The sequence below is a fragment of the Apaloderma vittatum genome, unplaced genomic scaffold, assembly GCF_000703405.1.
Source record: "Apaloderma vittatum isolate BGI_N311 unplaced genomic scaffold, ASM70340v1 scaffold463, whole genome shotgun sequence".
NCBI lineage: Eukaryota > Metazoa > Chordata > Aves > Trogoniformes > Trogonidae > Apaloderma > Apaloderma vittatum.
In genome coordinates this window covers 9,369-24,900 of record NW_009708369.1, presented here as the reverse complement: position 1 = coordinate 24,900, position 15,532 = coordinate 9,369, and the positions used below count along the sequence as shown (strand labels likewise).

Below are 15,532 nucleotides of genomic sequence, written 5' to 3'. Positions count from 1 at the left end.
TTCTCCTTCAACTTAAACCCATTTCCCCTTGTCCTATCAGTGGACACTCTTGTAAAAAGTCCCTCCCCAGCCTTCCTGTAGGTTCCCTTCAGGTATCGGAAGGCAGCTGTTAGGTCCCCCCAGAGTCTTCTCTTTTCCAGACTGAACAACCCCAGCTCCCTCAGCCTGTCCTCGTAGCAGAGCTGCTCCAGCCCCTGGATCATCCTTGTGGCCTCCTCTGAACAAGCAGAGGAAGGGTTATTCCTTGATATTTCTTAGCATTGGTCCACCAAAGCCTTTTTTTTTCTTTATTATATTTTCATATTCCATCATTTTTGACCATTGTTGTAGGCTCTTAAAGTGGTTGGTTTAAGTCATCGTTCTGAGACTCCGGCAGTTGGATAATCTTATTCTGTAAGGTCAGTGTGAGCCAAAACTCCGGATTTAGCCGAGCAGTGTCTGTAAGTTTTCACTCCTCCACTTAACAAACATTCGAGCTGCCACGTGAGGTCAGACTAAAGATCTTGGCTCGTTTGCAGCCAACGATGGGGACCACACGCCGCATCCAGACCTCCTTGGCCTCTGCTGGACTTGCTTATGCCCTTTTGGAACTTGCTTGTGCTTTCTTGCAATAATATCCTGTGGCTTGGACTTCCCCAGAAGAATAGATGCTTCACGTATTCTGCAGAAATTTGCTTTCCATCGCTGTTTAAGCCAGAATCTCTGCTGGCAGATGTCTCCGCGGAGCATCAGTGCTAGGAGAGCTGGCAGGAAAGGACATGGTTATTATTTCTGGTCCTGTTATCTCCTAGGAGAGTTCTTAATAGCCAAAAAAACCCCAAACTGCCCTGTCCTTTGGCCATTCTCCCAGCTTGCTTTCCAACACCTCTGTTTTTTCTTCTGCCCAGAGATGCTGTTTTGGAGCTGTTGGGTGCCTACAGCTCCTTAGGAGACCCATCAGTGACTTATTTGGCGTGAATGATCCGTGGGGTGGGGATCACCTTGCTAACCTTTGGAGACTGATGAGTGCATTGAAAGACGAAGGTGCTAAAGGGCTTGCTACCTTTGTCCAGACCGCCAAGCTGGAAGCGCTCTTTAAACAAATCTGTTGATAATGGCTGCTCTAAAGCACTCCACTGACAAAGTAAATAGCAATTAGTACGATTAGGGATTGACCCATAGCTTTGGTTAGCCTTGTTTACCCTTGTAGAAACATCCCTGGGCAATTTTCTCTCTTTAGCGGAAGGGTCGGGCTGCTTCTGTAAATTTGGAGACTGATTTTTGACATCTGAAAACTGAAATTATAGGCATAGTCTGGTTCCTCTCCTAGCATCTAGGTGCTCTCACCAAGATCCTGGGGTGCCCTGGCCTGGATGTGGCAAGAAACAGGACAAGAAACTTTGTTTGGGGAACTTGTTTTTTCATCCCGTTTTGACCAAAAATACAGTTTTCCTCTCTTGTTCAAAGGGACTGTGGTGGTTCCCTGCTGCAGGACACAGTCTCCCTGCAAGCCATGGTTTGGAGACGGCTGCTGGAGACACAAGGATGGGTGATGGATTCCAGTCTTGGGGCAGGCACTAAGGTGCAAGTAATTGCAAGTAATTCTGTGCAAAAGCATCTGATTTTTTGCTTCATGCTCCTCCTTGACAAAAGCTCTGCAGCCTCTTTCTTGCTCCAGGACCCTGTGTCACCTACACAGGTCCTCCAGCCCATGATCAACCTGCAGAAGAAGTGCTCACAAATGACTGTGTCCTGCTCTGGACTACCTTACTCAGGGCTTGCTCAGAGTTGTAAGAAGAACAGGGATTGTCACTTCTCTTTGTACTCCGGCGTCTTGGCAGCTTCCCTGCTTCATTTTCAGACGCGTGATTCTAGCCTTTATAATCCCATCAAAGCTGCTTTGCTGCTGTCAGTTGAGAGGACTTCTGTTTTCATCTGTCCACATGCCAGACGCTTCAGAAATGCCACCGGGCTTTGTGATGTTCTTACCACAGAGCTCTCGCTTCTCGCCTTTCTGTCGCCCCGAGGCTTCGCACCGAAGCAGCTCCGTGTGTTCCCGCTGCCTGAACGCAGGCCCTGGTTCCAATCTAACCTTACCTTGGTGATCAGCTCGCCCAGGGAAGATGATCCCAAACTGATTTATTGCTGTAATTCAGAAGATCTTTGCTCTTCTGGTTAGCAATGTGAACAGACCGAAACCCATGTGCAAAAATGCCAAGTTCATAGAAATCAGATGTGTAGGTGAACGTCTCCAGCAGGAAACACGAAGGACGTGTCGGTGTGCTGCTTAGTGACATGGTGACATGTGGTGCACCTGGCCTGGTGACATGTGGTGCACCTGGCCTGGTGACATAGTGGCACTGCTGGGTTAATGGTTGGACTCGATGATCTTCAAGGTCTTTTCCAACCCAAACGATTCGATGTTTCTGTGATTCTGTGACCATCATGGGTGTTGCTGAGCATCCACAAGCTTAAACAAAACAAAGAGCAAAATTTACTCCCTATCTGGGGGCATCGTAACTTCTTGTACCTATATCTTGCATTTTGCTAAATGCACCTGTGCTCTGTGCACAAGCTGATTTTATCTGTCAAGCAAATGTGGATGTACGGGAGTTTGTCTGCAAAAAAAATTATCATTGTAACTAATAGACCTAATTCAGGTTTGCAAGAAAATACTTTCTTTCCCCACCCCCTCCGCCACATGAAACTCTGTAGATATAAAAATCTACGGGCACTGCTTTTGCCTGCCTAAAATCTACTTAGAGCTTTGTGCCGACTGTTTCGCTTTCCGTCAAATATCTTTGGATTCCTGGAAGCCTGTGAGTGAGAAACAGCAGGGATAGGGAGCGGTGTGCAGTTTGGCCGCACAGCTAGAGGTGGTGGGATCTCTGTCAGATGTGGAAGTGTCCACCGGACACCAAGAGCATCCCTTTCCATAGCCGAGGGATTTGTGGTCCAGCTGTCGATTTGCAGATCCTTTGAAGTGGTTATTGAGGGACACGGTCAGAGGTGAAACCTTATTTTCGAAAAAAAAACCCCTGACCTTGGAACATTTGGTGAAAAGTTGAACTTTTTTTAATTTAGTCAAATTGTCGTTAAGAGTAGGGCTTTATCAATTTATTTACAGAAGCCCTTGCAAGCCTATAAATGAGGAAGACGAGAGCGATGGCTTATTATTTGGAGGCTGGAGGTCTGGAATCAGGAGTGGCAGTCTGATTCCCCCCTAAGTCATCGGGGGTCGGGGTCATTCATGTTCGGGGTCGGGGCGAAGGAGCTGAGCGCTTCTCCTGCCTCCCAGGATTGGGTGGGAGTCGCATCCCACCCCAGGAGCGAGCTCCGTGCTCCCCGGCAGCAGCTTTTCAGATGGAAAACTCGCTCCCTCGTTTTCGTCTCGTTTTTTTTTTTGAAAAGTTTATTTTAAGTGGCCAGTTCCTGGTCGTCGTCTTTTCGCTTGGATCCAGGTCTTTCCTCTCTCTCAGCCATCTCTCCATCTGCATGTTTTAACTCCCCCAGCTGCCTCTCTCATCTCTTGTGCCATTTTTTTCAGCTCTCTTGGCTTCTCTCGTCTCTTTGCCTGCTGTGTATTTTAACTCCCAGGGCCGCCTTCTCTGCTCTCCAAGTAATTCAATGTTACCTCCCACTGCCGAGCTCCGCAGCGCGCCATTCTTTCCCCATGTTTCATGCATTTCCTGCTGCTTGGACGCTCTGTTGAAGCAGCTAACATATAGAATCAATGTTTATTTTGAGACTGCATATGCCATGCGGGGAACACGGTGTCAGTTATTTTGTGCAGATGTATTCTCATTTAAGTTTTATAAATAATATCCGTGTTGGCAACTTTAATACCGAAAAATAGTGGTTTCGCGTTGTCGACGAGATGAAAGCGGATCTGCGGGACGTAGCTGACTTTGGAGCTGACAATGAAAACTTCATTAGTGCCTCCATGTCACGGGTGTTCGGGGACAACTGCATTCGTTGAGTTGGACTTCTAGTCCCTCAGACATTCCTCTTCATTCAGATGCTTCTGTGAATCCTTTTGTCTGGTAGCTACGATGAAATTGGGGAAATGGCACAGGTTTCTCCCAGCCAAGGCTACTCCAATGGTCTTCATCCGGCTTCCAACTCCTTGCAGAGTTGAAGCCCATCAGGCAGCCAGTCTATGTGTAGAACGTCCAGGTCCGTGTGTAAGTGCAACCTGGGGTTCCTCTGTAGGCTGAGCTCTGCGGTGGGAGAGCCTGAATCGTCCAGTGGGACTTCGTTCATGGGATCTGGACAAGTGGTGGACAAGCTCAGTCCATCAGCAGTGTCTGCTCTGAGCTGATAGCTCGCAGCGGAGGTGGAAGAACGTGAGCTCCTCATCCTAAAGCTCCACAGTACAACAGCCTCAGAGGGTGTGCAGTGCAGGAGAAGGTCTGAGGATGAGCTCTAAGAGCTCACGGGTGTCAGGCTCGGTGAGAGGAGGCCCTAGAGCTGTGCAGGGTTTATGGAGCAGACGATAAAGCTGGGTTCCTTGGACGTGGGCTTCTTCAGCTTAAATGATGCTTTTCGCTGCAGAAATGGGCATGAGGTAGAAGACCTTTTTGAACCTCGTGTTCGTGACCTTTTGCTGGGGATATTCTTCTTCTGAGAGTGTGTGCACAGCGTTTCCTGCAACTGCTTTTCCCCCTCTGAAGTGCAAAGTCTCTCCTCGGTCCAGCTAAACCCTCGCTGAAGTTTGTTTAAACTCAACAGCTGCCAGCAGTGACACCTTAAACTGCTGTGGCTGTTTCCAGGGTAAACATTGAAACTGCTCCTTTAATTATGTCAATCAAGCACAAAAATCCCCCAACCTCACCCGCTTTGCATCTGCTGTGTCCTGTGGAGGGGGCACTGGGGCTAGAGCCAAGAGCAGGAGATGCTCCTTGGTGAGCACAGAGGTGGACAAGGCAGCAGAGAGGTTGCTAGAAGAGCTCAGCATTCCCCAAAATGACCAAAACCGCGTGAGAAAAGCTGAAAAACACCATCTGCAGAGAGCAGAGACGTGGTCCGGCGCCGGCTCTGGGTGGTTCTCAGCAGAACTCGGGTAGGACAACCACCCCGAAGCTTGTTTTGCACGTCAGAGGGGTGTTTTGAGCCCCTGGGCTCTGAGGAGCCTCGGGATACCCAGAGCTTCAGCCTCCGGCGCTTTTCTCACCCCGGCGCCATCGGCGGCGTCTTGATGTATGTATTAGCTTTGAACCTGTTTATACCAAACACTACAGAAACCCCACAGAATCTGTCAGCTGGGAGACTTGGGTTAACTCCTGTCATATTTAGTTTAGCATCTGACACCTCCTTCTAGACAAATACAGCTCTGGTTCACTGAACCTGATAACTCCTTTTTAGTACAGCGACTGACTTCCATATGGAATAAATTACAGTACCTCTTGAAAAACGCCAGAGGCAGCTGCCAAATTATGCAAAATTTAAACCACTAATGAACAATGTGATGAAAGTTGAATGAAGGTGTATTTACAAGATCTACAACACACTGTCTCTGCGGAGCAGATGTACTGTCTGTACAAGCGCGCGTGTGTCTGTGCATATACCTACGTACGCGCACGCTCATGCATATTGAAATGTTACCCGTGAGGTCTAGCTGGTGTAGGTATAGAAATGTTAACAGTGAGATCTACCTAGGATCAGGAAGCCAGAAGCTCCCCGGCGTGCTACTGCCTTTTTAATACCCTCCAGGCAAATGTTCTTTCGGCAAATTGCCGAAAGAGGAGGTTTTAGGGGCGTTTGAAGGGGGGGGCAAAGCAACAAATCTTTTTTTTTTTTTTTTCTAAAAAGGTGGAAATAAGAGAGAGGAGGAGGGAAGTATTGCAAAAATCCATGTTTGTTTTTTTTTTGCCATCCGAAGGTTGATATTTAAACATGGATCACTTATCCTAGCAAGGCAGACCACGGGTGCCAAAAACCGTGGTAACAATAAAACCCGCATGTTACGATCTTCCTGCAGATTTCCAAGGTGAGACCTTCTTCGGGCACAGACTTTTCGATCCACTCTTGTCTCATCAAAGGCACCAAAGTTTAGTTCACCAGAGCCTGTCCTGGCTACACAGTCTGTAAAATCTGCCCTTCTCGTGCGAGAGTAGCTTCACGCCTTTCTGCAGGAGTATTCATGGGGTGGGGTATTTGCTCTGGTGGTTGTAGCCTTTGGAAGATGCTGATGGCAAAGCTGGGCTGTCAGGGAGATCTAAAGATCCAGATTTCCACTCCTTTGATCAACCCCCTTGGCAGAGCAGCCGGGACCGTGCCGTAAACCAGTTCGCTCTTCAATAAGTTGGTATGAATTTGATTTATTTTTAACCTGCTGTAACGCTCCGCTATTAAACCCTTTGGAAACACCTGGTCGTTCGCTTCTGCTGGGGGCTTAATGGGTGAAAAGAGGGGGTTCGCTTTGCGTTTGGCAGCTAACAAAGTGCGCCGCGTGGTATTTCTTCTTCTGCGGTCTGTGTCGAGAGCAAAGATGCTCAGGACAGAAGCAAAGTGGACCTCTCGGCTGATTACGAGTGGTTTATTCCGAACCACACGTGTTTTAGAATCTGGATCCCAATTAAGACATCGCACGACACGTGTTAATTAGTCCCCTCTCCTTTTTAAATCAAGCCATAACTCTTCTTAATTAGGAGGTTAGCCGTTGTAATTTGAACTGGCCTGAGTCTGAAGCACTCCTGGAAATCACACCTGGGGGCTGTACCGGGATCGTTTTAAATTGGTTGATTTTTTACTTGAGTGATTATAAGGTCCCCAACAGGGCAGTAATTAAGGAGGGTGCAGCTTCCAAATTAAGGTGTCAAGGGCGGTATAAGCCGTGCTGTCTTGGTTCTAAACTGTACTCCAGGGAGGCTTGAAGGATGCTGGTCGTACGATTTTCTCAGCGAGGGGTCTCATGGATCACGACAGCTTAAGCAGGAGAATAAATCAGTTCCAGGAGTTGCGCCTCCGCAGCCCAGGGACTAGTTATTGCAGCTAATTGATGGTGATTCCTGAAGGGTTTTCTTTTTTGGTTTAAGAGCGTGGAGCGAGGTAACCTGCTTTCCCAACCCGGACGAAATCCTTGCGGACTTCTGCAGGAGTCTTTTAAGTTAGATCGTGCTTTATGCAAAACAAAGTAGCTAAATATTGGAGAACAGAAGCTTGGCTTTCACAGCACAAATTGATAGGATCAACTCCGTCTCGATGGCTTATTAGTGAGGAGCTGAGATACCGGAGGAGTTAAAGCTCTGGAACTTGTTTTCCTTCCCCGCTTCCCCCAAACCTTCTCAAGATGAAGACAGCTTTCAGCAAGCATTGCTAGCAAAGGGTGAAGAGTCTGAATGTTCAGACAACGTACAGCGGGGTAACAAGTTCCCACACATCAGCTGCTCCGTTATAATTTGTCAGGTGCGGGTTTGTAGCCTGCAGTAAACGTGGAGTAGACGGGGGCTGAGGTAATCTGTTTCCTTGCAGGGGCTGCACGGGGAGACGTGCCTGCAGAGTCGCTTGTGCGTGTGCCAGCGCGGCGTGCCCTGCTGTGGGAAGGGTTGGTTTTGGTGGGCACCTTGTGAAGGGTGATGGTAACCGCGGTGATATTTAGCTGCTTGTACCTTCCTTGACCGGAAGAGAGCTCCTCTGTTTTTTACTGCAATGGAAAGGCGTCTACTAGAGGGTCTTCACCGGCGTTTGATGGCAGGATAGCGTGAGGTATCATCATCATCAAGATGAGGATGGACGTTGAGTCTAAGGCCATAGCTGACGACCCAGCAGTGATTCTGCTGACGAGGTATCATCATCATCAAGATGAGGATGGACATTGAGTCTAAGGCCATAGCTGACAACCCAGCAGCGATTCTGCTGACTTTTTACATTGCTACTATACACTGAATATTCAGACAAAACTCACAGTCAAGCATCTGTAATTCTTGAGGGGTCTCTGGAGGGGTCTGTTGAGGTATTCTGGGGATATCTGGGCATGGAGCGATAGGATGAGGGTCAATGGTTTTAGACTAGAGCAAGGTAGGTTTAGATTAGACATTAGGAAGAAATTCTTCACTATGAGGGTGGTGAGACGCTGGCACAGGTTGCCCAGAGAGGTGGTGGATACCCCATCCCTGGAGACATTCAAGGTCAGACTGGATGGAGCTCTGAGCAACCTGATCTGGTTAAAGATGTCCCTGCTCAGTGCAGGGGGTTGGACTAAATGGCCTTTAAAGGTCCCTTCCAACCCAACACATTCTGTGATTCTATAATTCTATTTACACCAAAAGGACACCCGTCATTCAACTTTTTTCTACTGATGAGAAACAACTGGCGATATCAAGAGTTACGTTTTTCCACCTCGACATTTGTAAACTACTTGAGGTCCCGTATCCTGGCATGTATTTCATATGCCACTTTCTCCCAGCTAAATGTTGTCCCTGTCACTTGGTGTTAATTGCATCAGAAAGGTCACTTAATGGGTCATTATCAGAACCTGACCTTGCAGGTGTCTTACAGTGTTTGCCGTTAACAAATGTTGAAGTCATAAATATCTCCTGGGGACAGCGAGTGTTAAAATATCCTTATCACCCACTCTACAGATGTGTGATTTTTGACAAATTGAGGTATCATAGAATCATAGCATGTTAGGGGTTGGAAGGGACCTCTAGAGATCTAGATATTGTCAACTTCATTACCTCATCCACAAAGTCATGTGCCACCTTCAGTACCACCTCGTGAAGTGGCCGAAAAATTCCACAGTGTCTCTGGAGAAGCTGCTTGCCTTGGGCTCACTCAGCGTAGTCTCCGAAGCCTTTATGGAGGTGACACCTGCGTGCAGGCAGGTCACCTCCTGTGCCATCTACTCCAACGCAAAATGGTTGGAAATAGGGGAAGCACGTGTGAAGCGATCCTGTTTTAATTTAGAAGTGAGCGCTTGGGTTGACATGGGCCGTGTGATGCAAAAGCAGATGCAAAAACAGAGCGTTCCGGACTCCAGGAACTCTTGAGGGTGAATTTTGGTCATGCACTAAGAAAGAACGGAGACGGAAAAGCAGATGCAAAAACAGAGCGTTCCGGACGCCAGGAACTCTTGAGGGTGAATTTTGGTGATGCACTAAGAAAGAACGGAGACGAGTCAGGAAGACCAGCGGTTCTGGGTGAACACCAGTGCCCGTTCTGATGACTGCATGCGCTCACCCCGTCTATGAAATGATCTAACGAAGCCTTTCCTTTCCAGAACATCACTCCTGAGGTCCCGTCCCCGGATGATTCTCCCAGTCCAAAGCCTTGTGTGCCTCGCTGCCTTTGGCCTGGCCCTCCCGTTGGCCATCAGTCTCTTCCCGCAGATGTCTGAGGTCAGTACACGTTTGGTCGCTGTGGTGGGACATCTCCGAGGGGTTTACCAGTGTAGTTCCTCGTTTGGCCTTCCTGCATAATGGTCTCATTCCTATGGGGCCTCCTCCGTTTTTGAATGGAGGTGGGCTCCTGCCTTTGAACAAGTGCGGATTCACCGGGCAGGTGATGGTTGTGTTAGTTCTTCTCGTTTGCGCTTGCGTAGCACAGAGTAATATTCAAACTTCTGCTTCTGTTTGGGTCATGTGGTGGGATGTACCCCCCAAACCAACAGAGGAACCTTTGTTCCACCCAGCAAACACACCGTTTACGGGCAAAGGTTGGGCACGTGTGATCCTCCTCCCTTCCATCGCATCTGTTTTTCTCCTGTAGGGGTGATCTGCTCCGGGCTTCTCCCAAGTGGAGAACATTTCATAATCAAACCGCCAGGGATCAGGGGGATAACTGGGTTGGAATATGGTTGGATTTTTTAAATATATGAGGATAATGTTCTGCCTGCTTGATCCCCAGTGAGGAGAGTGGCTCAGCTAGCACAGTGTGTATCCTGTCCCTCTTCACTGATAGCCAGGTCAGGTCTGGTCAAACAAGCCCAGTGTTCCTGAGTTGGTGTCCCTGACCCCGGCTGGGTTTGTCCTGTCTTGTCTGGGGATGTGAGCTTAGTCAGAGCTGAGCTGGGACAACGTGGTTCGGCTCATCCTCTCCGATGACAGCGGCGTTTCCTTGGTGTTAACATGGTGAAATCAAGTCTTCATCCACCAAACAAAGAGCCTGGGATGTACGTGTGACGTGGATGTACTTTCCCAGAGCTTCTTTGCGGGTTTTTGCCTTTTCATCTTCTAGCCTGGCTCTGGGAAGACACAGCCTGGGGCTGAGCAGAGGAAAGCTAGCCAAGAAAACAGACAGGATGACTGTGAAATCACTCGTAACCAGGTTAGCTGAACAAATCGCTAAGGTGGATTTATTTGGGAGTCATGAGTTTTGACTGTTTGGCGTTTGGAGCTGATGGACGTGCAGATCGTAAATCTTTATATTTGTACATTTGCAGGGCGGGTCGTTGTTATAAAATGCTAAAGCCTCTATCAAACAGAGCACAGGACCTCACAGAAGTTCTTTTTTTTGTGTCAACCAGAACAGTTGATCAGAAATTGGTCTCGTGGTCTCTATTGGTTAATTGATATTTTTGCGGTCTGGGTGGGTTTGCCCACGACTTCCAGCCGGGGAGTCTTGTTGTGCACTTGTCTGCTAGACTGAAAAAACGTGTTAGATTTTTTTTGTTGTCCTTCTAGTTGTTTACAGGCTGAGATAAAACTGTCCCTTAATCTTCTCTTTAAGAAACTGAATATAGCTCAATCTTGGAGTCTCTTGCTAAAAGACGTGTTTTCTGAAGCTTTAATGATTCATATGGCTCTTCCTTAAACTTTTTCTAATTAGTCAACATCCTTTTTGGAGCACTTCCATAAGAACCAGACACGGTATTCCAGTAAGAAGTTGCACAAGTACCAGTTGCAGGAGCAGTGTGATTTGCTTGCTTCTACTTGAATTTGTACCTCCACGGAGCATGTTAATCATTTTGGCATGAGCTCAACCTTCGCTCCGCGTCCCTCAAGCTTTTTTTGCTGCGATCCCAAGTTTTGCTCGGAGGTTTTGGTCAGGAAAGACCTGAGAAGCGTTTCTAGGTCTTGCATGTGCCCAGGGTATGTCCAGAATTCCTATTGGGAGGAAACTTGGACCCAGAGCATCCCTTATGCTCCTATTTCCAGGGAAAGGAGTTTCACCCTCCAGAAGGCAGCCGTGGCCTCTCCTAGGAGGTCAAGATGATCGGGTGATTTTATGTCACCTCGAGCCTTCAGCGGCGGTCGTCGGGTATTTTCTCTCTTCTCCCTGACATGTTCAATGACGTTGGCCAAACCAAACGGTTCTTTCAACACAGAATCACAGAATCACAAAATGTTAGAGGTTGGAAGGGACCTCGAAAGATCATCTAGTCCATAGACATCGACAGGAAACTCACCCTGCGATTCTGGTTGGAAACTCAGCATTTGGTACATTTCCAGTGTTTTCTCTAGGCATCGCTTAGCACGGGCTTCTCTGAAATAGTAAGTGGACAGTGGGAATGCAAATGTTGGTACCAGAATTGGAGTTAAACGCTTTGGACTCTACAAAAATAATTGCTCGTTGCCTTAGTTTCTTTATCTGAAAATGAAGCTCAGAAAGTCTTTTTGCTTTTTGTATTGTGGCTTTATGGGTGACAGGTAATTTATAATATATAGTAACTGATATTACAGCATGAAAAAATGCATCGATGCTAACAGCTGAATGAATTCTAGCCCACGAGGGAGATTAAGGTCTGGCTTCCTTCAAAGGATATTCAAATTGCAGGCACCAGGCAGTACAGAAACCGTACAGCATCACTTGAAAATGACCTTCTAAAAGCAGATGAAATGTTATCTGCAGTGTAAACATGAATCAGCGCTGATTAGTAGATCAAACAGAATGACGTGCTCTCTGCCCACGCTTCGTGTCAGCGAAAAGAAACCATTACAACTGGTGGTACAGCTCGCTGCCTACTGGGATCTCGGCTCCGCTCAACTGGAGTGAGCTCCGCGCGCACAGCTGGACCTCACATCTGCTGAGGCGAAGGATTCAGATCCTCCTTAGCAGCCTGGTCTGATCAGTCTCCCGTTTCCGTGTGAGTGTTGTGTGTCGAGGGCGTTCCTCCCGTTCTGCAGGATCTCCTCGGTGGTGACTGTAGGGATGCTTAAGTGAGCAGAGCGAGTGGTTTATCTGAAACAACCCCTCCAGAGCCATTTCTTCACAGTCTTGGATAGGAAATCTGTGTTTCCTTGCAAAGAGCATTTCTCAGAACGTGCGGCTTCTTGGTCACTCATCACTGGTCCATTATCTTCTCAAATAACTAAGTTAATAGACCTTTGAGTGTTTGGACGTTGACCTCTCTCTCTGTTTGTACACATGTATGCGTGTGTGTGTTTGCTTTTTCTCATAACCGCCGTAGGTGAAGCAGCTCTGGTCATAGCACGACTGAGATGATGCTGTTGTAATGAGCGCTACCCGGGGAGTAAATTATTAACAACAAGATGTAATAGGCGCGCTCCGTTCCAAAAATATGATGATGGTCTGAGCAGCAACCCTTTCAGGCATTGTAAATGAGCCAAATTCTGCCCTTAATCACACATTCACAGTCCTTTCTCTTTAGTCAGAGAGCAAACACAGAAGCTGATGTGTTATTAAGCGCTCGTTTTAGCACGGGAGCTTGACTGGCTGCCTTTGATCTACGCTTCTAAAGGGGCTCAAAGTTGCAATTAGTTTTAAGGCAGAATTGAAGCCTTGCAATAGATTTAATAAATGTGCTGGATAAAGGCAGCCACCTTATCGTGTCGGCTGTAGCTGCTTCAGCATTATACCTATTTTAAAATAACACAAGAGACATCAAATTTCAGCTCTGGTTGCATATAGAAGCACCGATATCGGGTAGGTGGAAATTCTGGGGCTGAACAACCTTTGTGTCCTGGGAAGGATAATGTATCCAGATCTTCTCTTGGGTCGATATTAGCTAAGAGCTTACCCCTCCCTTGATCTTGTACAGATGGAATCTGCTTTGATGTCTGTGGCAGTGCTCTGGACTTACAGAATCACAGAACTGTCGAGGCTGGCAAAGCCCTCTGAGATCATCAAGCCCAACCTGTGACCCAATCCCACCCCATGGGCCAGACCAGGGCACTCAGTGCCACATCCAGTCCTTAAACCCCTCCAGGGACGGTGACTCCACCCTGGCCTGGGCAGAGCATCCCAGTGCCTGAGCACCCTCTTACAGCTTGTTTCTAGCTGTGGTTCTGAAGACCACTTTGTAAAAATCAAACTCTAGTGTTGGCCGCAAAGACATGGGTCCTTGCAACCACGCTCGCTTCAGATGCTGAGAAATGTACTTCCCATCCCAATATAGTGTTAACTCCGGTACCCAAATGCATCAATATGCGTCAAGTAATTCGCTGCTGTTAAGTTTAGGAGAAACATCTAGTTAATGCATTTAGCCCACAACCTCCAACTGCCTCCCATGCCCCCCGGGGAATCTCTTTTCCAACCGCCTATCCTACAGCATCCCCACTGACAACTCCTACTCAGCCATGCGCTGCCAATAGAAACAGCTGTGACAGTTCCAAACTGAAAATGGGACTTGTGCAAATGAAATTCAGTGTAGCAGCAAGAGAAAGAACCACGGGGCCGCTCCGCTGATTTTTTTCCCACCCGTTGGGACCCGCTCATCCCGAGAGCGTTCCATTTTTCGGTGTCCGAGAGGATGCTGTCGGACTCCTCGCCTCGTCCCGTGCCCGGTGTGCTGGATCGTGCTGGTAAAGGAGGATGAAGCCAGGTGAGAAACGGAGCTGGAGCAAGAGCTGATGGCAGAGAAACCCTTCCACTAGCCATGAGACACATGCCCTCCCTGTGGGTTAAGTTTAAAGGGCTTTGGTTGCCGCTTAGGGCAAAACAAGCCGTCTTCCGGAATGAAGCTTATTTCAGCTGAAAGCCTTTTCTTACAAATAATCTTCCTTTTGGATCTCCAGGACAAGGGGAATAAACAGCCTAAAATCCAAGGCTGAGCTATTGTTTTCCAATCTGTTTTAGCCTTCATCTTGTTGGCAGGCTGCTTTAGAAAAGCAAAAGGTTAATGAGCCAATGTGCAGTGGGATTATTGCAGTAAAGATGACAGTGAACCAGTAATTACTAATTAGATGCAGTTTAACAGGAGGAACAAGTGAAATCTCCTCTTCACCAACTGTCAATAATTAGCAGATTTGGTGAGGTTGAAATGTGTCCACAGTTAAAAGGCTGATTTTTTAATGAAATGGCACTTGACAAAAGAGCTGTATGGAGGTCACAGCCATAGCCCTCGAGACGCTTCCCTATACCATACTTAGGAGGGAAATCAGATGCAAGACAGCAGGAGGTCCCCATGAAACCATTTCTCCCTTGGGATTACATCGCACAGGGGGAGGGGAGCGGGAGGGATTCTCTGCAGTAATTTTGTCCAACTTGGATGAGAAGCAAAGGGAAGGATTTGCCAGCTGCCACGGGGAAATAAAATGGTTGAGAAGTTCTGTGGTATTTCTTTGCTTCTGGGTCTGAGGAACGGTTTCCTGAGAGCCTGGGAACCTGAGCGTGCTGGCCAAAGTCTGCCCTTGGGATGGAGGTTGGTCTTGGAAGGAACTGCTCTTAGAAGACGAGGTCTTTAAGGACCAGCAGGAGGCTGAAGCTCAGTGGTATGTGTCTCCTAAAGACTGCAGAACATGCAAGCTGTGCCCTGAAGGTTTGGTTTCATGCTGCCACACGGGTGGTGCTCCATCGTTGACTTCTGAGGCATTTAGAGGTTCATCTGAGGTTCCTCTCCTGTGTACTGAAGCAGTTTTTCTTCTGGCAAAGTAGCTGTTGATGTAGGCAAGAGTATCTTTATTTTCCTCATGAAGAGATGATCTGCCTGAGCTTCTTTAATGCCCTTGAAACTTCTTACTTGAGCAGAAATGCCCAGGATTTATAGGATGCTGAGTGGTTGAATACTGACGTGGTTCAGGTAGGGCTGGAGAGAAAACCTGTGGTATTTGGAAATGTGTTGAGCCCTCTTCTGGCCTTCGGATGAAGGATGGTGCTAACAAGGTTCATGTCTGGCAAGGATGACCTTGTTCGTGTAAGAGCTTGGTGGAAAAATGAATGACTCCTTCAGGAGCGTAGTCCTGCACCTGGAAGGGCAAAGTGATGGGAGAGGAGGCCACGTTTGGAGAACAGCAGAATTGTGCTGCCATGACTACATGCAAAAGGTGGATATGGTTGCACAAAACTCAGATGTGAGTTCCTAGCCCAGCTTTCCTAAGAAAGAGCAGCCTAAGGAAATTATAAACTACGTCTTCTAAACCTTGCAGTGTCCGAGCCCTGCCTGTCCCCTTGCAAGTATTCGGGAAGCTGTGGTGCGGTAATTTTAGTTAATGTGATTTGAGTTTTGACATCAAAGCACCACAGCCTTAACCTTGCATTACTGGAGAGTCGTGTCTTTCTGCGCCGTGACAGGACCGTGCCTCAGCTGAGCAGTGGAAAGGCAAAGATCTCTTCAGCCTTTTCTTTGTCACACAAAGGGTAGGGTATATCAGTCCTCCTGTGTTTCTTGTGGAGCCTACCCTTGCTGTCAGCCTGGGCATGGACCTGAAGTCTG

The 15,532-nt window shown here is 47.7% G+C and overlaps 1 protein-coding gene across 1 annotated transcript in view; it reads left to right on the top strand.

Moving 5' to 3' along the window:
* SFXN5 (sideroflexin 5) overlaps window positions 1-9,341 on the top strand; it is a gene marked incomplete at both ends in the record, with an annotated part of 41,937 nt that extends 32,596 nt beyond the window's left edge. Inside the window, one exon of the mRNA XM_009866519.1 lies at window positions 9,200-9,341. Within this exon, the coding sequence (XP_009864821.1) occupies window positions 9,200-9,341 (142 nt within the window). The remainder of the gene's footprint in view (window positions 1-9,199) is intronic.
* Window positions 9,342-15,532: the final 6,191 nt, after the last annotated feature.